The 24,871-nt window shown below is 37.1% G+C and overlaps 2 protein-coding genes and 1 pseudogene across 2 annotated transcripts; all 3 read left to right on the top strand.

Annotated features, from left to right (window-relative positions):
- The first annotated feature begins 10,557 nt into the window (after nucleotides 1-10,557).
- LOC118349908 (probable leucine-rich repeat receptor-like protein kinase At1g35710) lies at nucleotides 10,558-11,523 on the top strand. The gene has a single exon (XM_035695863.1). The coding sequence runs from the start codon at nucleotides 10,558-10,560 to the stop codon at nucleotides 11,521-11,523; it is 966 nt and encodes a 321-aa protein (XP_035551756.1).
- A 15-nt stretch (nucleotides 11,524-11,538) lies between these two features.
- LOC109018152 (probable leucine-rich repeat receptor-like protein kinase At1g35710) lies at nucleotides 11,539-12,507 on the top strand. The gene has a single exon (XM_035695862.1). It carries the CDS (start codon nucleotides 11,539-11,541, stop codon nucleotides 12,505-12,507), a length of 969 nt encoding a protein of 322 aa, XP_035551755.1.
- Nucleotides 12,508-14,125: 1,618 nt separating this feature from the next.
- LOC109018161 lies at nucleotides 14,126-15,074 on the top strand (annotated as a pseudogene).
- The last annotated feature ends 9,797 nt before the right edge of the window (nucleotides 15,075-24,871 follow it).

Here is a 24,871-nt window from a genome sequence, read left to right as displayed (position 1 = left end):
GCAACTGTATATATAGTAAAGGTTTACAAAGGAATATATATATATATATATATATATATATGTATGTATGTATGAATCTTCATTGATAGTCGCTTTTATAAACTTTGTGTATAATGAAGAAATTCTGATGATTTCAAAACTGCATGAATAATGGTAGGACTAAATACTATATAGTATGACTATATATTTAAAAGAATGAAAGGTAAGATAATGTTAAAGAAAAGAAAAGAAAATGGAAAATGTATGATTACATGTATTTGATGAGGATAATGAATGGACCGGGGATATTAGGGTTTCTAGGGTTTTAATGCTAGCCCTACATCTAAGGATTCTTAATCTAGATCCAACGGTGAAGATTTAACACTTGGAATTAAACTAACTAAATAATATGAAAATGAGATAGAAATGCAATGGGATGAAATTTAAAACCCAACCTTGTTTTATTATTCCCAAAATACTATTTTTCATCATAAAATAAAATAATGAAGTCTACTAAATATTTTTAAAAGAAATTAAATCATCTAAAAAAGTAGAGTTTTTAACATAAATAAAATAAATAATATTCAATAATACTGGTAAAGAACTAAAATCATTTAAATAAAGTGATTTGCTAAAACTATATTTGGCTAGCAAGAGTTGGAGTAATTGGGGCACATTGTCACACCTCAAGGGGTGAAGGTTGATAACCACAAAATTGTGGCCATGGTAGCATGTCCACGTCCTACTAATATTTCTGACTTACATGGTTTTTTAGGCTTGACAGGATATTATAGGAAGTTCGTTCAAAATTAGGGCATCATTGCTCGACCCCTTACCAACCTACTCAAAAAAGGGAAGTGTGGATGGCATGAGGAAGCCAAAACAGCCTTCTTTGGCTCTTAAGCAAGTGATTACCACCACTCATACTTTGGCTATGCCTAATTTCAACGACTCCTTCACCATTGAGACCGATGCCTCAAGAGAGGGGATTGGTGCAGTCGTAACTCAACAAGGCAAGTCCATCGCCTTTATGAATTGCGCACTTGGTATTACAAAAAAATCGTGGTCAACCTATGGCAAGGAGATGCTTGCAATTGTGGAGGCCGTACGCCTGTGGCAACCTTATTTACTGGGAAGGAAATTTTTCGTCCAAATCGACTAGCGCAGCCTAAAATGTTTTCTAGAACAATGTGTGGCGACAGTTGAGCAACAAAAGTAGGTAGCCAAATTAATGGGCTACGACTATAAGATTACCTACCACCCAGGCTACGAAAACTTAGTTGTGGACGCCCTCTCGTGCAAGCCTAACAGTCCAGTTCTTCATCATCTACATGTGCCCATTGTAACCATGTGGGATGAGATTAGAAGTGCCTACGAAAGGAATCCTTATATCCAATCTGTAGATCGGGTGGCCAAGACTTAACCGGAGGGCCCATATTCACAGTGCTAGGAACTATTTTTATTCAAAGGCAGAGTGGTTATTCCTTCTCATGACGCTCACAACACAAAAATCGAGGGGCACTCAGGAGGGAGTATTGTGGACATTCAAAAGGTTGGTTCATCAATTTTATTAGCCTAAAGTTTACCAAGTAGTCCAAGAGTATGTCAAGTGATGTGAAGTATGCCAAAAAATGAAGTCTGAGACACTCTCTTCTGTTGGACACCTGCAACCTTTGTCCATTCCTTGCCAAGTATGGGCTGATATCACTCTCGACTTCATTGAAGGATTGCCAACATCCCACAACAAGGAAATGATCTTCCTAGTCATCGACAGAGTAAGTAAATGCACACATTTCTTAACTTTAACTCATCCTTTTACTACTAAAAGTGTGGCTGAAAAATTTGTTGAAGGGATTATCAAGTTGCATGGCCTTCCCAAATCTATCATCAGTGATTGGCACCCAATATTTATTACTAGATTTTGGCAAGAGCTCTTCCAAATTTCAGGTACCAAGTTACAACTCAGCTCCGCCTATCATCTGCAAATCGACGGACAAACGGAAGTGGTCAATCGTTGTGTAGAGCAATATCTTCGATGCTTTGTTCACCAATGGCCATGCAAGTGGAGCACCTACCTTCCTTGGGTTGAGCTGTGGTATAATATGACATACCATGCATCTACAAGAATGACCCATGTCCAGGCATTATATGGTCGACTACCACCTTCAATTCCCCTTTACCATAACGGCTTCTCTTCTGTGCACGAAGTGGATCTAAGTCTTGTGTCGAGAGATGAGTTGCTTCAACAACTCAAAGCTAACTTGGAAGCCTCCATAAATTGCATGGAGCAAACGGCTGATCAGAAAAGGCAGGATGTGACTTTTTAAAGTGGGTGACATGGTGTTTCTTAAGTTGCATCTCTACTGGCAGCAGTTCGCTTCCAAGCGTGCCCATCAAAAGCTTGCTAGTCGATTTTACGGGCCATATCCCATGATACAGAAAATTGGAGCTTTAGTTGCAAGAAGGAGCCTGAATTCATCCTATCTTTCACATTTCGCTCTTAAAAAACTTCGTAGGAGTGCTTACGGTGCCTTCTAAGGAGTTACCACCAGTGACCGATGAAGGGGCTGTCATACTAGAACCTCAGCGCATACTGGATACTCGTTGGGTCAAACGTGGTGAGATATTTGAGGCAGAAAATTTGGTTCAATTGAAACATCTACTAGCAGAAGAGGCTACATGGGAGACACATCAGTCATTGCTAGACCAATTTCCAATTGTGGACCTTGAGGACAAGAGTCCACCTAATGGGGAGAGTATTGTTAAGCCAAGATGTTCAGAAAGAGGCCTAAAGCTAAATCCCAAGTATAAGGGAGGAAGCTAGACGTGAAAGACGTGAAGATCTCTCATGCATGCAACATGGATTGGGTCATTAGCAATTAGAGAGTTTTAAGCTTGATGTTTATTTCTATTACTATGTGTGTGTTATGCTTTCTGGGAGGGGTATTTGCAGTGGCTGACACCACCTGGGAGGGGTATTTGCAGCTCAAGGAACACTTTCCCCACCTTGTAGGCAAGTTACTTTGATGGGAGGGGGTATGTAACATGGTTGTTGGCGACCATTTGGCCAGGGAGTGACAACGGCAACAATGTTTAGAGAGGGGCAGAAGACTTGGGAACCCTAATGCACGTGGGAGGAAGATCTAAACCTAAGTGTTCTGAAGTGAAGTGTTAAGGAAGTGGGTGTTCTTAAATGTATGATCAACGACAAGTTGACTGAAGGAGAAGGGTTGGGCTCAACAGGCGTGGCCTTAAGTGAATTGTCACTGGGTTGTGTGACTCAAGGTCGGACCATGTTACTCAAGGTTGGATTTCTTTTGTTGTTATTTCCTTTTCAGGTGTAATTCATGAAGCCCTGTACAAGCCCAAGGCCTTTTATCATGTGTAGGGTTTAAGCTTTATAGTGGCGTCGTTAGGTGTCTGTGATGCTTATGCAAAAAATTTATGAATATTTGAATTTACTATTCCCTACTACTCTTTCTCAACCCAGTCTAAAAAAGCATCCCTCAGGGAAGGCTTTTTCCAATGTGTTACACTATGGTGGAGGAGGCGTAAGGGAGAGAGAGGCGACGTGCCTGTTAGGGAAGGGAGGAGAGAGAGGGAAGAGGGAAAATTGCGGTGCAGGGGAGAATTAGGGTTTCTAGGGATTTAATGCTAGCCCTACATCTAGGGATTCTTAATCTAGATCCAACGGTGAAGATTTAACACTTGGAATTAAACTAATTAAATAATATGAAAATGAGATAGAAATGCAATGGGATGAAATTTAAAACCCAACCTTGTTTTATTATTCCCAAAATACTATTTTTCATCATAAAATAAAATAATGAAGTCTACTAAATAAACTCATTCCATTATATTCTATCTTTTAGGGCAATAATATCATAAAACAGTTCAGCTTTTCTCTCAGTGCTTAAACCGCACTGTTGGTGCTTTATTTTTTTTATTTTTTAATCCGGCAGGCTGGGTTAATCTCTTGGGTTGGGCTTAACAGTGGGCTTGGGTATTACTTACATGGACCCTTCTGGTTACTTTATGGGCCGGAGCTGCTTTGCTTATCACGTGCTTTTGAAATCTAAAGTGGTCGTCTGTGCTTGTAGTTCTTCCCACAGTTTTAGAGAGCTCCATCTCTTCTGTGCTTGTAGTTCTTGTCACAGTTTCTCGGCGTCGTTTTCCCCTCCCAATTTCCCACAATTACGTTATCGTCCTCATGCTGTCATTTTTAAAAGTGCATTTTATGTCATTTGTATTTTTGGACAAAGACGTTAGTATGAAGCGTTGGAATCTTGTTGAGTCCAAATATAGCATTGAGGTGTGTTAAAAGAAGATAACAAATGAAGATTAGTCTTTATTTAAATCTGAGTACGGAATTTCAATAATTGAAAATCTTCTCTGAATGCGGATCGCTTCACTTTTTTCTTTCTTTTAAATAATATATATTTCGACCCCTTTCTACGACATACTTTCAAGCAATGTATTCTCATCGCTTTGTACGTTATTAATTAATGTATATTATCAATTTTGTTTCTGTTTTTATGATGCTTCTAGCTATGTTCTTGGATGCTGAATTGTAGCAAATTGTAGCTGAAATAGCATAAACATAGAAATCATAGCGAATTCGTGACTTGATTTTAGGGGTGTGCAAAATTCTGAAAATTCCGACTCCGTCCGACTTCCGCTCCGACTCCAACTCCGACTTCGTCGGAGTCATCGGAATTCGGAGTCGGAATTCGGAGTAGCTCCGAATATCTATTCGGAGTCGGAGCTCCAAGAAGCTCCGATTCCGACTCCGAAATTTTTTTTACTGTACACTTGCGCTCGAGCGAGGTGTCGAGCACACGTTGTATTGAACATTGGCTGGAGCGACATGTCGAGCGGAAGTCGAGCGAACCTCTCTGGAAGAGTTCTGCTCGAGCGACAGGTCGAGCGGAAGTCGAGCGAACCTCTTCCAGAGAGGTTTGCTCGAGCGGAAGTCGAGCGAACCTCTCTGAAAGAGTTCCGCTCGAGCGCTACGTCGAGCGCACGTCGAGCTCCGATCTTATGTCGGAGCTCCTATAGGAGGTCGGAGCTCCGATAGGAGGTCGGAGCTCCGACCTCCGATCGGAGTCGGACTCCAACTCCAGTTCGGAGCCGGAGTCGGAGCTCCAATTTGGCTCCGACTCTTGTCGGAGTCGGAGGTCGGAAACGAGCACTCCGACTCCGTCGGAGTCGGAGCCCAGCCCTACTTGATTTGTTCAGATTGTGAAATTCTTTATTTTTGTATTTTTTTAATAAATAGAATATCTGTAGCCCTTTTAAGTTAATTAATGTCTATTAATGGTGGATTTTAAAATTTATTAATTTAGTCATTAAGTTTGGGAGTTACGTTGGATTGATTGTTGTTCTTTAAGTTGTGTAAATGACATCACCAGCCACTCAATCGAGTTGTAAAGAACAACCCGACGGCACTGGTTGCTCAGGATAAACTCTGATGCCTAAGTTAGAGAAGTAGTCTTAATATATAATATCTCAATAAAATTTAAGAGAACATTTGTTATCTTCATGTATCATTTATAGAAACGTAGGAGTTAGGAGTGTGTCCAGGAAGTCGATAACCGTCTATTCCCTGTATTTATCTTCCACTATCTCTTTTAACAAGGGAGAGGGGGATAATTGCTCTGATTTATAGTGGTTATCGATCTTAGGATAATTGTCTTCATCTTAGGGCATTATCACATTGCGAATAATGTTGCCCCCTTGTTGATATCATGCTCCTGTGAGCCCTTGGGCTGTGGGCCTTGCAGGTCAAAATAGCAAGCTGAGCCTGCTTATCCGTCATAGGCCTGATAGCAAGAGGCTCAAACATCCACTTCAAGTTGTTTCATTTTTTTAATATTAAAAAATCCTCCTGTTTGGTCCGAGCAAGAAAAACACTTACATTTCTTTGATTTGAAAGAAAAACCGTCTCTTTCTTAGTCCAAGGTTCAAGCGGCCGGTTTGTGTTTTCTGTATTAATGTTGTTAATGGTTGCCTTAATTCCTTTTAATTGCCCATTGATGCTTTTGTCAGAACCACATACAGGGAAAATGAAGCCCCAAAGTCTTTACCTCCATCAGTTTTCTCTCTTGATTTTTGGAGCGAGGCTTGAATATATACTACATTTATTTTGGGATTCAAGTCTTGTTATAACGGAAGGAGTGTCCCCTTTTTTTTTTGAACATGGAAGGAGTGTCCTTCAACGTTTATTTTTCTTAAAAAAAAAAAAAACATTGCACCAAAAAAGTGTTATAACATTTATTTAAACTGAAGATGCTTTACGAAAGAAACCCAAGAGCATCTTCTACACCCTGGTAGTAATACTACAAAGCAACAGACACATTTATTCATCTTCAATTCTATCATCTTTAGGGCCTGTTGGAACAAACCTATTCTCAAATATTCTCAAATTATTTTGTGCTACTAATTCACAAATTATTTAATAGTATTTGCATTATTATTCATAAATTATTTCACGACTATTTGCAAATCATCTGAGATACTCTAGGCCTGGTTTGGATAGAAAAATGTTTCCATCTCATCTCAATATCTAAACACCATAAATACAAGGAAAATAATAGGGATTCCACTCGTGTCCCACTCCTTTTTTTTTAGCTTTTTTTTTTTTACTTAGTGATTAAGAAAATATTGTTTAATAATATTGTGATTTTTTTTCTTTTTTAAAAAATATTTAAGTCTTAAAAAATGATGTGAAAAAAAACAAAAAATATTTCAAACTTTTTTTTTTCACATCATGTTTTTAACACTTTTAATATTAAAAAAAAAAAGAGAAAAAAATTCACTATATTATTAAAAAATATTTCTTAATTACTAAGTAAAAACAAAAACTAAAAAAAATTAAAAAAATGGGAGCGGTACATGAGCGGGATCCCTAGCATTACTGTAAATATAAATACTTTTCAATTTCAAATTTTTAACTTTTTTATCTAATCATTTTCTAGTTATTATAACTTTATCAAACTTTCAAATAAAATGTAAAACATAATTCAATTTTTTCAAATCGGAAAACGAAAATAATATACAAAAATATATAATATTATAATAATATTTTTATTCAACTTTTACTCTTTTATTTTTCAAAACTCTATAAAATATTTTAACTCAAACTATTTCTAACTCATCATATTTCAACTCAAATATTTCACTACTATTCAAAAATCATTTTAACTCATCTCATCTCATCTCGTATTCTCAACTCAATTATGGATAGAAGACTTATCATGTGACGTATCTTGAGGGTAGAAGACTTTGAAATAAAAATGTGGTGTCACTTGCTAAATGTGTAAAAGTGCAGTCTCAATACTTTATTATTAGATTAAAATATTAAAATGTGAATAGAAATAATGATATATAATTTATATTATTGAATTAAATATCTATTCACATTGAGATATATTTGATCATAATTTTATAATATTTTAAATCTTAAATATTACATTATTAGTTGGTGAGAGATAATATATAATTGTACTTTACACTTAACATTGTGGAGATAATTCTTACATTTTAGAGATAAGTCTTTGTGTAGTTGACCAACGGAGGGGTCTTGGGAGGAATAGAAGGCATGCAACACGGACCATCTAGCTTTTGGTTTTGCATGCAAGCTGGCAGTCGAAAGCTGAAGGATTCTTTACGCACGCAACACGGAGCAGTTGAATTTAAAAAGTGTTAAATGCAACACGTGGGATCATTTTGAGTTTTACTTTTATTGGGTTTTACCAGTGATGTTTTTATTTTATCGTTTTACATGTGGGGCACGACACAAGAGGTGGGCCCGCACAATTGAAGCCACACCTTCGTCTATCATGGGCACTTCATTGTGTTTTCTTTTCTAATTATAGAATTTATTATGTTTAAAGATTTTTTATAAGGTTATATTTAATTTAATTTTAATTTATAAATATATACCTTCCGATTGAGAATTTTAAAAATTAAGTTTTTAATTAAATTATTTTATAAATTAAGAATAATTAAAATATCAAATTTGTACAAGAGATTTTCGATGCTTTATTATTCCTCAAATTTGAATACTTTTTCTGTTAGTCAATTTGCTTCACTTTAATTTACATTTAAAATTAATCTTTGTTCTCCATTAATCATTTAATATTTTTCTACAATTTCTTTGTTCCTTTTGTTATTCTTTTAATATGTCTTTCTATAGAATCGACACCCCAAAACTGTGCTACAACTACCGCATTATTTAATTAGACGTAATCATCACTCGTTACCAATACATTTATAAGCCCTACTTCTTAATTACTAAGTAAAAATAAAAACTAAAAAAAATTAAAACAATGGGAGTGGGACACGAGCGGGATCCCTAGCATTACCGTAAATATAAATACTTTTTAATTTTTAATTTTTAAATTTTTTTATTTAATCATTCTTTAGTTATTATAACTTTCCCAAACTTTCAAATAAAATATAAAAAATAATTGAATTTTTTCAAATCTGAAAACGAAAATAATATACAAAAATATATAATATTATAATTTTATAATATTTTTGTTCAAATTTTTCTTTTTTATTTTCCAAAACTCCATAAAAGATTTTAACTCAAACTATTTCTAACACATCACATTTCAACTCAAATATCTCACTACTATTCACAAAGTATCTCAACTCATCTCATCTCGTATTCTCAACTCAAGTGCGGGTATAAGACTTATCATGTGACGTATCTTGAGGGTAGGAGACTTTGAAATAAAAACTGTGGTGTTACTTGCTGAGTGCACAAAAGTGCCAATTAAATATCCTATTGAATTAAAATATTAAAATGTGAATAGAAATAATGAAATATAATTTATATTATTGAATTTAATATCTATTCACATTGAGATATATTTAACCAGAATTTTATAATATTTTAAATCTCAAATATTACATTATTAGTTGTTGAGATATAATTTATAATTGAGTTTTACACTTAACTTTTTGGGCATAGGTCTTATTCTTACATTTTGGACATAGGTTATTCTTACATAAGGATTCTTTACGCACGCAACACGGAGCAGCTGAATTTAAAGAGTGTTACATGCAACACGATTCTTTATGCAACACGTGGGGCCATTTTGAGTTCTACCTTTTTGGGTTTTACTGGAGATTTTTTTTTTTTTTTAATCATCATCGTCGTCATCTTTACTATTTATAAGTCTACACATCACACATTATATTTTTTTTATTTTTTTTATTTTTTTAATTTTTTTAGTTTTATTTTTTTTAAATAATTAAATTATTCTACACATCATCCATATATCATATATTTGATAAAAAATAAAAAAAATAACAAATAACAAAAAGAATGGTATGTTGTATATGAGACTTACGAATATAATTTTATTTATTTTATTTTTTTATGGTCTTTCTTATGGAGCACGACACAAGAGGTGGGCCCCCACAATTGAAGCCACACCTTCATCCATTACACGGCACCTCATTGTGCTTTATTCTCTAAATAATTATAGAATTTATTCTGTTCATAGATTAATATTTAAAGGATTACATTTGATTTAATTTTAGTTTATAAATCTATACATTCCGATTGTAAATTTTGGGAATTGAGTTCCTAATTGAGTTATTCAATAAATTAATAATAATTAAAATATCAGATTTGTGTAAGGGATTTCTGACGCTTTATTGTTCGTCAAATTTGAGTACTTTTTCTGTTAGTTACTTTGCTTCATTTAATTTGCATTTAAAATTAATTTTTGTTCTCCATTAATCATTTAATATTTTTTTTAGTTTCTTTGTTCCTTTTGCTATTCTTTTAATTTGTCTATCTATCGAATCAACATCTTAAAATTGTGCTACAACTACCATATTATTCTTTGTGCGTAATCATCACCGGTCACCAATACATTTATAAGCCCTACTTCTTCCGGGACCGTGCTACAAGGACCAAGAATTTAATCGAAGAACTTAACTAATGAGTGCAAATGTATTTTTTTTTTTATCTTTTCTTTCTTTTTAATCTCTAATCATTTTTTATACATCTTTAAATATTTTTAAAAAATAAAAAAATACCAATTCATTAATATTCAATTTCTTAATCGTTAAGTAAAAAAAATAAAAAATAAAAAATTCAATCAATCACTTTTATCAATTCAGGTATTATTTTTCCTTCTTCCAACCCATTATGCACTTCGAAAGCTACTTTTCCACTAGACATGCGGAGAAGACTTCAGGTTGAGTTTGGATGTTGAAGTGAGTTGAGTTGAGTTGAGATAATAAAATATTATTAGAATATTATTTTTTAATATTATTATTATTTTGGGATTTGAAAAAGTTGAATTGTTTATTATATTTTGTGTTGGAATTTGAAAAAGTTGTAATGATGAATTGAGAGGAGTTGAGAGTAGTTAGTGATCCAAACGAAGGTCTTTGAATAAACAATTTTCTTTCCAAAAGCGCATTTTTATTTTCCTTTCCTGAGAAGGACAACCATGATGATAGGTACGTAGAAGAGGAAAAGCAGAAAGGATAGGGATGCATGTGCTTATAAATTAAGGCATGAACTATTAGACATTAAACAAACCATAAAGAATGGCATCATCAATCCTTGTGAAAGTATGCATGCTAATCTCCTTTGTCTTGTATGTTCAGCAGGTTTTTTCATCCTCAAATACCTCAGAAGCTGCTGCTCTTCTGAAATGGAAAAACACCCTTCAGAACGAAACCCAGTCCCGCCTATCTTCATGGACTTTCCATCCAAATGGTCAAACTAATTCTTCTGCAAATCGAAGCCTGAGTACAATTCCATGCACCTGGCTTGGTATTTCTTGGGACCCTGCTGGAAGTGTCATCCAAATTAACCTAACCAGCTTTGGTTTAGAAGGTACGCTTCACGAATTGACTTTTTCGTCTTTCTCAAATCTTGCACGTATTGACCTCTCTGTGAACGCTCTCTTTGGGACCATTCCGCATCAAATTATGTATCTTTCCAAACTCACTTTTCTAGATTTGTCTAGTAACTTGTTGTCTGGAGAAATCCCACCAGAAATTGGCCTCCTTGCAAATCTTAAATACCTTGGCCTTTTTGAAAATCAGTTAAATGGCTCGATTCCTAAAGACATTGGTCACTTAAACTCTCTAACTGTCCTTGGTCTTTACAAAAATCAATTGGATGGTTTCATTCCGACTTCTTTATGCAACTTGGGAAATCTTACATTGTTGTATCTTTACAATAATCAACTTTCTGGCCCCATTCCAAAAGATATAGGCAGCCTAAAGTTTCTAACCGAGCTTGATCTCTCAGCAAATCAGTTGGACGGTTTTATTCCGACTTCTTTTGGCAATATGAAAAATCTTACCATGTTGTCCCTTCACCAGAACCAACTTTCTGGCTCTATTCCTGAGGACATCGGTCACTTAAACTCTCTAATTGGCCTTTTTCTTTACACAAATCATTTGGATGGTTTCATTCCTATTTCTTTAAAAAACTTGAGAAATCTTACTTTTCTTTATCTCTACCGAAACAAACTTTCTGGCTCTATTCCTAAAGAGATATGAAACTTGGCACATTTGATGGAAATAGACTTGAGCATGAACCAACTCCATGGTTCAATTCCAGCATCATTAGGTAGTCTAAGAAATCTTAGCTATCTTTATCTCTTCCAAAATAAACTTTTTGGCTCCATTCCTGAAGAGATAGGAAACTTGACGCAGATGAAAGCAATACACTTGAGCATGAACCAACTCCATGGTGCTATTCCAAGTTCATTTTCCAATTTGAGCAGTTTAGAACTTTTATCTCTTCTTCAAAACAAACTTTCTGGTCCCATTCCTCAAGGAATTGGGGATTTCATGAACTTGACGTCGTTGGAACTTGGTGGAAACCAATTTACTGGTTATTTGCCCGAAAATATTTGTCGTTCTGGACTGCTTCAAAACTTTTCTGCATACAACAACCATTTCATTGGTCGTGTTCCCCAAAGCTTGAAAAACTGTACGAGCTTGGTAAGAGTCCACATGAACGGAAACCAATTTGTTGGAGATATATCTAAAGATTTTGGTGTCTATCCAAACTTGCAATTCATAGATCTAAGCCACAATTACTTTCATGGAATGATTTCAAGTAATTGGGGACAATGTCCAAAGTTAGGAACCCTACATATGAGTGGGAATAATATTACTGGTGGCATACCACTCTATATTGGGAATTGGACTCAACTGCATGTACTTGATCTTTCTTTAAATCACATACTTGGGGCGATTCCAAAAGAACTTGGAAAACTAACTTCTCTAGAGAAATTGGGGTTGAATGGCAATCAACTCTCTAGTGCTCTACCTCCAGAATTTGAATCACTGACCAATCTTGAATTCCTCGATATGTCCTCAAACAAGTTGACCGACCCAATTCCACATATTCTTGGGAACCTACCAAAATTGTACAACTTGAATTCACTACAAGGTTCAACAATTTTGCCAGCGATACATAATCGCTGGCAAAACACAACAAATCGCTGGCATATATCTACCCCAGCGATTTTTTAATCGCTGGAAATTCGCCGGTATTAACTCCCCACTTTAGATCTACTGCAACGGAAACCAAAACTGGCTGCCATATATTAATATCCCGGCGAATTTTTTTTCGCTGCTGATTACAAATTAATCGCCGCTAATTCAAAATAGGATTCTGTCGTTAAGCGCTGCGATAGATTATTAGCAGCATTTATTACTCGCCGCTAAAAATGCCAAATATCGCTGCCAAATATATTTGCCAGCCACTCCACAAAATCGCCGCAATGGGAAAATCGCCGTATATTATCATGATGCAGCGATTAATTAATCGCTGCTATATTATTATCCCGGCGAATTTTTTATCGCCGCCATATTATTCATAGTATTTTGCAGCGATATAATATTCGCTGCTAAATACTATTATACGGCGATATTTCACTCGCTGCGAATTGGTTTTCAAATCGGTAATTATATGGCAGCGATTTAATATATCGCCGCAATATATCTAAAGGCAGCAAGTTTCCAAGATCGCCGTAATGTACATTCTGCTACATAAAGGTATTTGCGGCGAATATTTAGTCGCCGGTATTGAAATTTAGTAGCAATTTGTACATCGCTGGTTTAGGAGAATTTAAGAGTAGGTTTATAGAGGCGAGTAAAAATTCGCCGCAAAATGCACTTAATTCGCCGCTAAACCTTAATTCATGTTTAAATTTCCTGAGCTTTATTTTCTTTCTAAGCCTGGTTTTTAGTTGTTCCTAAATGCACCATTCATAATCCAAACTCATTCATTGAAGTTGCTAATCAATATAACATGCAAAATAAATACATAAAGTTCCATCCAAGCCCATCAACAAAATCCAAACTCATATATATTACAATGGGGTGGTGTATTAATGTATTCTCATATACAAACTGAGCTTTTATCCTTAATAATAAATAAGCATCACAATCATCCAAAGGATTAGTACCAAATCATTGGTTACAGGAAGAATTACACTTGATCAATCAGGCCGTTACATGGGCACCAGACACAGCACAACAGAAGACATTAGGAAACCTGGCCAAGGTCATAGCTCAAAGATATCCACCATAACTCCACCCATACAACCCAATATGGCCAACTTTAGCAAGCCCTCGTTTAAATGTGGGGTGCGGCTCCAGTCAGCTCATCATCAGCATAAATCTGGCCAGCCTTGTATTTTAAAGAGCCTTCATTAAGCCCACGTCGAGCAGTTCCTCTATTGTCCATCTGTACAAATGGTAAGAATATATAAAAAATCATAAGCATTACGCCTATCAATTTTTCAAAATAAGTAGTATGATGTTGGATAAGACCTGCTCGAGAAGCAGGTAGAAGATAGCTTTTATCAATATGTTCGACAAAATGAGTGGAGTATCCACTATCCACTCCAGACTTATGTTTGACACCTCAAAACATGTGGAGGATCAGGATTCCAGACTTGACCAAAAAAGGGACTGGATTGGAGTATTTTTTTTATAAGTAGGTTAGATTTACAATATCTAAGCAACACATCCAGTTTTGGACAGGGAAAGAAACCAGGAACAAAAAAACCTATATATCTATATATATATAGATATATGAAGTCTTTTATATATATATATATGCTTTCGCCTTGATCTGCATATATATCTATATATCTATATATCTATATAATCACTCTCATTTCATTGTTACCCTGATCCTCTCCCTCCTTCTCCTTTCCAGCTTTCTCGTCCTTCAAATTCTTCCCTATATTTTAAACAACTTGAGTTTGATATCTCATTCTTGATTGAGAGATATGGGGGAAGAAGCTAAACAGGTGATATTTTTGTATTTTTCAAGTGTTTCTAATTCATTCCCATGCGTTTTGACTATTTTCGGGCTGCATTTAATTTGTTCTAATATTGGTTGATTGTTTTTTATTTGTATATGGTAGGAACAAGCTAAGGCAGAGGCTCAGCCATAGGAGAAGAAAGAAGAGAAAACAGAGGAGAAGAAGGATCAAGAGAAGCCAGAGGAGAAGGAAGAGCCAAAACCACCATCTAATTTTTTTGTCTTGTACGTGGACTGTGGACTATGTTGGATGTGCCAAGAAGATTGAGAAGACCATAATGGGAATTAGAGGTTCCTCTCTCTCTCTCTCTCTCTCTTTCTCCCCCCCCTCCCCCCAATTTTATTTGTATATTTAATCCTGTTTATGGATGGTATCAGGAGTGGAGGGGGTTGAGGTAGACATGGCTAAAAACGAAGTGACCATAAAGGGAATAGTGGAGCCTCAAGCTGTGTGCATGAAAATCATGAAACTCCCGAAAAGAAGAACCAAAGTCCTATCCCCATTGCCAGCATCTGAGGGTGAACCCATCCCAGAAGTTGGAGCTTCCCAGGTCTAATGTAGTATCTTTACTTAGAACTGAAGAAAAAAGTTAAAAAAAAAAACAATGGAAGTTCTCACTTTTTTTACCAATATTCTTAACTCGCATGCATGTATGTGGTTTTGTGCTCTAGGTTTCTGGATTAATAACAGTGGAACTCATTGTTATTAATGCACTGTGAGGCCTGTGCTGAACAACTTAAGAGGAAGATACTCAATACATGAAAAAAGTACTATATATATACGTCGTTGATCATGAGGAGGGTATGAAGAGATTGATGTACTATTACGAGCCAGTCTATGTGATGGAACGAATCCCACCCCCTCAGCTCTTCAGCGATGAGAATCCCAATGCATGTTGCATTTCATAATTAATTAATTAATTATATCATCATTTTGTTCATTTTTATTATAATATCAAAATATGCTGTGAGCCTGTGATCATATATATGATAATGTAAAGTGTTCGACATGGGCACCAGACACAGCACCAGTACCAGTACTACTACTACTACTACTCGTGATGAGAGTTTTAGGGAAGTTCGGGGTAGTACTGTATGCATGTGAGGTCTCAAATCAATGTAATTAGATGCAAAATGATTAATAATATATATCATTCTGTATATCTTTATATGATATTATAGATCATACCTGCTAGCTATATATATATATATATATATATATGATATTGACCGTGCATTCAATCAATCTGATAATTAAGAATATTAATTAGTCCTTAAACACCTTATTTTGCGGTAGTTGAAGGAAAAGATACATGTGCAGACACCTACTTAAGCCTAAAAGTTCAAGTATATAGATTAAACCTGATAATGTATCAACCCTTTTACTTTAAAATTGTGCAACTCAACACTCACATATGTACCATAACAAGGTCAATAGACCTGGAAAGAAAAACAACTTAAACCAGAAAATCTATGGAAAATCTAGCTAATACTACCGCTCTTTATTATATGATAGATAGAGCCGAAGGAAACTTTTAGAATTGAGCATTACAACAAAAATCTTAAAATTGACTGAAAAAACTAAAATCAAATATCAATCAACAAAATGACATATTCATCACGTCGATTCAACATTTGCGGTAGTTTTCCAGCCCAACTTTCTGCATCCGATGCTAAGCATGCAGAACACAATAATATATCACTACAAGAAAGGAAGTAGAACCCAACATACCTCATCAAATTCCATCTGAAAGGGTTGATAGTGCCCTGCTGCAGCAATGCCTCCAATCTTTCTTGACAGAAATCTGAAAGTCCAGCTCCTATGCTGTTGCTAAATAAAGAGCGGTAGTATACTTCATAGGCTCAACTGATCCATTCCCTACGACCTCCTCACATTTTCTTCCAAAATAGTTGGATGTTTGGGAAGCAGAAGGGAGAAAATCATCATCAGACGATAAAAGCTCCATTACTTGTTGTGTATAGAAACCAAAGTATATATTAATACCTGCATGGTGTTCAGCTCTAGCAACCATCCCCTTTGAAGCTTTTGACATAACAAGGAAAGCCACTGCTACACAGACAACTGAAGTTTAATCAGAATATAGATGATAATTTGTCAAGGAAGAGGCCCAATGGCACCCCCTTCCTCTTAAAAATGAAAAATAGTAGAATATGCATTAATGTGAGAAATATTAAAGGGAAATTGCAACGCCTTACAAATTACGTCACAGTAACACTCCTACTTAGCAAACCATAACAAATTGTACATAAAATTATAGATTACCATGATTGCTATTCCAATCAACTTTATTATAATCCAATAATTCTTTATACACCCAAACCATAGCATCAATACACCACAATATGGTCCAACCCTCAAAGCCTTTTAAGCTATACAGATTCCATTATGTTATTACACAAATGGTCAGCTCAATGAGAGAGAGAGAGAGATCAGTGCAAAAGTAGTCATATTTACTAGAATTTCCAAAGCGACAAAGCTAGTTAAACTACATACATAACTGTAGAGGATCAATGTCATTTTACACGGGAAAAAAATAAAACACAAGTTGTAAGTAAACTTTTACAGAGCAGGGAAAAGGTGTCGGAACTTACTTTCTCTCTCTAGCCTTAAGCTTCTCTTCCAACACAAGTAATTCCTTCTCCTTCATCTCAAGGAAGCTTCTCAGAATGTCAGCCTTCTGTGATTCAAATTATCAAAAAAAAAAAAGGAATTATGTATAAAACCATCAATGAATTATTCATCGGGTTTGGGAAACAAAGTTGCTAGAAATATATTTAACACTTCACTTGTACAAGTACATTTTATGGTGGATAACTCCAAATGATACTAACCTCATTTGCAGACCATGAGAGATCCAAGAGATCCCCGGTGTAGACATAGATCCAAGATTTATATAAATATATATAATACTATATATATTTATATATATAGCCCAGTGTCGTATAGAGTAAGTACAAAAACCATCCAAAGGCACAACACGTCGACACCCTTGAGAAGCCCCTTTGTGCCCTTTTATAGAGTAAGTACAAAAACCTCATGCCTCCCCGGTGTCACAAAAAACCACCCAAAAAATGTGCCCTTTTATGAGAAGCCCCTTATGGGCCGGGGGAATCGTTACACTGAGTCTGTCGAACTGACTCAGTGAACGACGGGAAAGCCCTAAAGAAAGACTGCATCACTTTGTCATTTTCTATCTGATGCTCCCTCAGCTCCCGCATCTCTGTCCTCATTGCATCCAGCTGACTCTTGTAAGCTTCAGCATCCTTCTTATATTGCTCAGCATCCTTCTTATATTGTTCAGCATCTTTCTTGTGCTTTTCAGCCTCAGACATGTATTGTTGCATTTCAACTTTGTCACGTTGTCTACTTGACTCGGGGATGACCATTTCCCCAAGTCCCCGTGCATATCCAGGTCGATGGCCAAGAACCTCCCTAAAGACAGTCGCTGCTGCCTCATCACTACGTTGCTCTGGTCCTAGGCCATCCAACCTACCTTGCATCTCCTTCTGCACATTGAGAAAGCAACGATTATTAACAAATAATCAGCTAGTGCTATATTAATGATTTTACTACCGTATAGAAAGAAACATAGATCCCAACGGCTGTTTCTGCACTACTCACATAAGTACTTTCTGTAGCATCGGTGACAAATGCATTCTTTTTCTTTGACCAACGCGTCTCTTTGTAGAAGTCGACCAAATTCCCATTCTCATTGCGCTGTCATTTGTATGAACCATGTGACATTTGAACAACAAAGCTATGAGTAACCACCTTTAGTGATAGTAAAGTAATATTGTCACTAAAATCTCCAAGTAAAGTGCATTTTCACTATTCTATTGAAATTAAAAGATTGTTTTCCCTTAGACATACCTTTTGCTCAAGTAATCAGACAAATGATTTACGTCCTGATGTGTGATTAATGGCCTGCTTGTTTCGGTTCTCCCGATTTTGAGCTGAAATTTTCTGTCATACACAATAGGGAACAATTACTTATAATAGACAAACAGATTTTCCACCACAATATTTAGACATATTAAATATATACATATTATATGGTTGTATGTGAGAAGGACTATCTGTACCTTGAAGGCATCGCTGCCCCACCTTTCACACAACTTCACCCATACAATGGGGTCCACCAGACTAGTTCCATTAGCCAACGCTTCTGCGTGGCTTCCATAGGATTCATAAATCTTGTGCAAGTCATGGTGGAAGGAGTTGAAGCGCTTACGTAAGGCCTTTGTCACCGTCAATCGGTGGTTTTCGCGATCCCAGTCCAACACAAAGTCACTCTACATAAGGCAGCATGCAAACAATCAATGTGTCATCTCGTTATTTAGGCGATGATTATACTACATAAACAACACCCCAAACAAGGACAATTAAATTTTTTACTTACCCGAACACGGTCAATGAGCTCCTCTTTAATCGCTGGTGGCACATCCGACCAACGCTTGTAACTCATGTCACAGTATTGTTTCACAATCCACGATACTCGTGTTGTGAACATAGAAGCGTGTTCACAACATGGGGCTGTCTCACCATCGTTTATCTTCAACTGCACTTTCCCGTTCTTCCTTAGCTTGTCAAAGAAAATGCATCTAGATGGCCCACGAGTTCGTCTCCTCTGTTCTTGCGTTCCTTCGGTCTCCATTGGGGCATCTGCAGCTGTATTTTAAGGTACAATATATTAGTATTTTAAAGTGTAATGTGGAATATTCACACTTAATAACACATTCAAACATGCTAATGCTTTCAAAATTAAAGTATTGGAAAAACATGCACCAGTTTGTTCTCCAGTAGGTGATTGTTCCCCAGCAGTATTTGGTTGGGGTTCTTGAATAGGTTCTGGCGCGTGAGTTGGCACAACGCATGGTGGGGGACTTGGGGGCTGTGTTGAGTCATCCGAGGAGGATTGATTACACTCCTCCGTGCTATGATATGAAGATAATTTCGCACCGCGTGGTCGGCAGTGACGACCTGAGTATGGGATATAACGCCTTCCACCTCGAAGGCCTCGAAGTCTGCCTCCACCTCTTGAACTGGGTCCCGGCTGATTACCTGCACGAGTACAAGTTAATAACATAGTGGGATAAAATTGATGCCCTAATTGATACAAAATAATCTCAATATGCACAGACAGGTTCGTAAACAAGCAAATTTATCTACCATTTTCAGTTACTTTTAGGTAGACTAACCCTTACACTATGAGACTTTAAATAGACAAACGAATAACTGAGAGTCGGCCGTATATATACCTTGATACGGCATAGTGCATCCCAGTTCACACAGCCTCCCAATATTGAACGTAACCTGAAGCAAATTAAATCACATGTTAGATACTATTTAATTTAGGTATAGATGTTGTAAAACTTGAATACTACTGATAAGATTGTTTGCTACTTGCATAATAAGAAAATATGAGTTTGCATAATAAGTAGTTCGAGCCAGGTAAAATGATTTTCTTCATGGTAGTAAGAAAATAAATCAAAACATATATTTCACCCAAACTCATATTGAACTGTCTATATACACATACCAATTTCAAAGTCAATCTCATATTGTCAGATGTCTATATACACATGGAAATTTCGAACAAGAATTCTAATATCTCAACCTTAAATGAACGAAGTTCCTGGGTTATATTTATAGGTCGCCAGACTCATCAGATGTTGTGTGCCCATCCTCATCTGAATGTTCCCCCTCATTTGTTGATAGGTCCTCTTCATCTGAATATTCCCCCTCACTGGCCGCATTTCCAGACTCAGAAGTGATCATGTCATCATTAATAAAGCCTGTTGAATCTATGCGTTGACCAACCGGATCCATGATTTCTCGTGCATCTACATGGCTAGGTAGTATATCAGGCCTATTCAGTTGAGTTGCCACTTGATCTGTGTTATCACACTGCACTGGTTCATAATAATATGATGGCTCATCTTCTTGATCGGCATCAGGAGTACTTGATTCCCCATCAAGTACTTCAAGAACTCTCGGCAGTGGCGGAATGTTGTATACATTCCTATTTGCATAGTTCTGCACAACACCCCAATTCCCTTTCGCCCTTAAATCTCTTATGTAGAAACATTGATCAGCCTGACTCGCCAACACGAATGGTTCATCCTTATACCAAGTCCTGTTCATGTTGACACTAATCATATGGTCATCCACCCGCACCCCTCGTTTTCGATCACCAACATCAAACCAATCGCATTCAAACAGGTACACCCGACGCCACTCCATGTAGCGTAACTCTACAATATTATTAATAACTCCATAGAAGTCCAAATTATTTGTGGCCTCATCACCAGTTACCACCACTCCAGAATTTTGTGTACGACGGCGAAGTTCACGCTGTTTCGTATGAAACCTTTTTCCATTTATTATGCAAGCAGCATATGTTGCAACCCAACGGTCAGGCCCGCAAGCTAACGCGTACAGATCAGCGGACACATCAAGTGTATGCGAGGTACGATGTTCCTGGATCTATATATTTAAAAAAGCAAATTTCATAACGTTTATTTTCGATTAGATCCAAATCATATAAAATGAAAGCTATAGCAGCACATCTTAGATAGGAATGGATAAGAACTTACACGTTGCTTAAACCAAGTTGGGAACTCAGTTTGGTGCGTGCGCTCGATGCAATCTGGGTGTTGCACCTTACATTTCTCGTAGTGTTCCCTGCATTTGGTGCATCGAGGCAAAGCAACATATTGAAGTTAGATGGTATTGGGTTCATAACAAATTGTATAGAATGAAAGAGGATTTTTAAGTAGACTCGTTAATGCTTACTCTATATAAGGTCCAATCTCCGCACAATTATTGAGCACGTACCAGATGGCTGCCCTAAATAGTTTATCTTCTAATTGCACGTTCGAAGGCATGCCCAAGGGACGAACTTTCTGGTTGAAAATTTTGAACCCATCTAACGTTTCCTCTTCGTCAGCATCAATGTTGCGGTCCGGTCGACTAAACCTCGTCTCAATATCTTTGAGATACATGGAGCAGAATGTCAAGCATTCGGTGTGAATGTAAGCCTCGGCTATTGAACCTTCTGGGCGGGCTTTATTCTTAACATACCGCTTGAATTTGCCGAGATACCTCTCAAATGGGTACATCCACCTATATTGTACTGGACCCCCAAGTCTGGCCTCACGGGGTAAATGGACAGCTAGGTGGACCATAACATCGAAAAAGGAAGGAGGGAATATCATCTCCAGTTTGCATAGAATGGTGACAACATCAGTTTGGAGTTGGGCCAGGCGGTTGACATCGAGTGTTCGAGCGCACAACTCTTTGAAGAAAGTACCAAGTTCAGTCAAAGCCAAGCCAATGTCACTTCTTAAATACCCCCCAGCAGCAATAGGGAGTAGTCTTTGAAGGAAAACGTGACAGTCATGGCTTTTCAACCCTGAGATTTTGCAGTCACGTCGAGATACACAGTTCGAGATATTGGAAGCGAACCCATCTGGAAATTTGATATCAGACAACCACTCACAAAATTTATTCCTTTGCTCGACGTTTAATGTGTACTGTGCATGTGGCATTGTTACACGATCACCATGCCATATCAAGTGTAATTCTTTTCTATAGCCCAAAAGCTCTAAGTCACGCCTTGAATTGATGTTATCCTTACTTTTCCCTGGACTGTTCATTAAAGTGAATAAGATGTTGTCGGCAATATTCTTCTCAATATGCATAACATCTAAATTATGCCGAAGTCGAACTGTTGACCAATAAGGTAACACGAAGAATATGCTACACTTTGTCCAGTTCAGCTCTTCAGCAGTGCGTTTTTTCTTCCTATGAGATTTGCCAAACTGAACATCCCCAATCATCTGCAATTGATTTTGAATCTCTTCAGGACCAAATTCCCTTGGTGGCATGCGATGATCTTCTCTACCGTTGAACAACCATTTCCTCCTTCTCCATATGTGATCTGGGGGTAAGAAACGACGATGTCCCATGTAACAATGTTTTCGGCCATATTTCAACCAATTAGAGTCTGTGTCTGCATTGCAAGACGGACAAGCCAATTTTCCCTTTGTTGACCAGCCAGACAGATTCCCGTAGGCAGGAAAATCGTTGATTGTCCACAATAAGGCAGCATGCAACATAAACGTCTCCTTAGTTGAGGCATCATATGTAGGTACCCCATCTTCCCAAAATTCAAGCAGTTCATCGATCAACGGCTGCAAGTATACATCAATCTCATTCCCTGGTGACCTTGGGCCAGGAATAATCAGAGATGTTATGAAGAATTGGTCTTTCATGCATGACCACGGCGGCAAGTTATAGGGGACAAGGATCACTGGCCAAATGCTATGAGGTTTAGCCAAGTTGTTGAATGGAGTGAAGCCATCACTTGCCAGACCGAGCCTAACATTGCGAGGATCTGAAGCGAACCAGCCATGATCTTCATCAAATTTCTTCCAGCACTCAGAGTCGGCCGGATGTCTCATACAAGTATCTTCTTTCGTCTGTTGCTCTTTGTGCCATCGCATATCACCTGCTATCTTTGCAGACATGAAGAGACGCTGCAATCTCGGTTTCAAAGGAAAGTGACGCAACACTTTTTGAGGTACCGCGCGCTGTCCGTGTGTATTTGGTATCCACCTCGAAGCCTTACATACAGGGCATTCATTAAGAGCTGTATTTTCCTTCCAAAATAAGATGCAGTCGTTGGGGCACGCATGGATTTTGTGGTATTTGAAGCCCAAACCGCGCTCCAACGACCTTGACTCCTCATATGATTGTGGCAATAGGGCATCAGGAAAGGCAGACCTCAACAAATCAAGTAGCATGTCAAATGACTTAATTGACCACCCACCGATTGATTTGATGTGTAACAACTTGACCACGAATGACAGTTTTGAAAATTTTGTACACCCATCAAATAACGGACGTCGGGCATCCTCTAGTAGTTGCTCGAAAGATGGTGAATCTACCGTCTCTCGTGGCCTGTTTGCCGCAGGAGTGCTATCCTGGGCCGCATCATCGAAGGTGCCTGCCCGGATGTCATCCAACATATCCTGCATGTCATCTATGTAATCGTCTTCTTGGTTGATATCATCATCAATATCTTCATCACTCACGTTCCATGTTGTATCCTCCTCCCCATGAAATATCCACTGCGTGTAATTTGGGTTGATCCCTTTCATAAACAAATGAGTTTCCACCTCAAATATAGGCAGCCACAGATTGTTAAGGCATGCACGACATGGAAACCGGATGGGATCCCTTCCACTTGCATGGTTTCGTGCTTGTGCGAGGAAATATTTAACGCCTTCGGCGTATGCAGATGATACAAGCCTATCGGGGTCATTCATCCAACTTTTGTCCATCTGAAGCACGATATGGGAGGGGAAGAAAGTTAGTTAAGCATGGCAACCTCTACAACTAAGTTCGATGAAAAACTCACCATAGTGCGCATTCACGTTTAGAAGAATGAATAAGAAGTTGTTTGAAGAAGAGAATTGGAGGCACCTAGTTCACTTCATAAAAAGCATATTAGAAGGTGGTTGAGACACTCAAAATTTAGAGCGTGGCACTAATGGGAGTAACCTTTACGTGGAATTCAGGAAACTCTAATCAAGACTGTGAAGGATGTTATAGAGGTTGCCAGCTTATTTAAAGAGCATATATGTGTGGCACTGTTTTGGTATTGCATACCAAAGGTTAGTGTAATATAGTTTATTTAAAGAGCATATGTGTGTAACAAATATATATTTTTTCAAGGCAATGAACTGTGTTGCTTACTCGTGCCTACAACTTACAAATAAGTTGCTTTCTTGGGATATAGGAAGGTGGTCTAAGCTGTGGTGTTTGCATACACCACTGGAATCATGTAACAAATACTGAATTCAAGATATGGTGTTTGTATAATAAGTACCTCATATGTACTTGGGCAATGCCTATTTACTTGTATTATTAAAAAAAAATTACACTTCTTGAATCAGAAGCTCACGCTTTATTATGTTGTCTAAAATTTCCATTTCATTCTTTGAGGTGGGTGAGTTCGGATTTATGTTTTCATCTATGGAAATTACAATTCATCTCAGTTGGGGATTTGTTCGTTTGTGAGGCCATAACACTGACCACTTTTTCTTGTTTGGTCGGCAGAAACTGCTTATCTACCTTATATACTCCATACTGTTTTAGGCAACTCCTTATAATACTTGTCCAATATATATAATCTAAGAAAATACATTGTTTAATCCAAGGATTAAAATATAGATGCATTAAGCAGTACTTAACTGAATTGAGTTTCTGACTTGGTAATAATTGTTTTTTGGTTTGCATGCAGAATGACTTTTGGTTGACATCTTTTGCATGGTCTTGCTTAAGGGAAAGCCCTTGAGTACTTTGTTGTTATTTTATATCTATGAACTGTGTTATTAAGTTAAGTAAATTTATATAAATCATAGCACTGACGACTCTAACTCAAATTCAAATTAATTAATTAGCCATACAAGGAAAAATACCTTTACCGGCAAACAACATCACCCAAAACAAAGAACAAACAGCATGTGGAA

Source organism: Juglans regia, chromosome 11 (genome assembly GCF_001411555.2).
Source record: "Juglans regia cultivar Chandler chromosome 11, Walnut 2.0, whole genome shotgun sequence".
Classification (NCBI taxonomy): domain Eukaryota; kingdom Viridiplantae; phylum Streptophyta; class Magnoliopsida; order Fagales; family Juglandaceae; genus Juglans; species Juglans regia.
The sequence above is the reverse complement of the archived record's forward strand: the minus strand, read 5'-3'. Positions and strand labels throughout refer to the sequence as shown.

Coding starts and splice junctions, on each gene's coding strand:
- LOC118349908 (XM_035695863.1), top strand. CDS start 10,558: ATGGCATCATCAATCCTTGTGAAAGTATGCATGCTAATCTCCTTTGTC.
- LOC109018152 (XM_035695862.1), top strand. CDS start 11,539: ATGGAAATAGACTTGAGCATGAACCAACTCCATGGTTCAATTCCAGCA.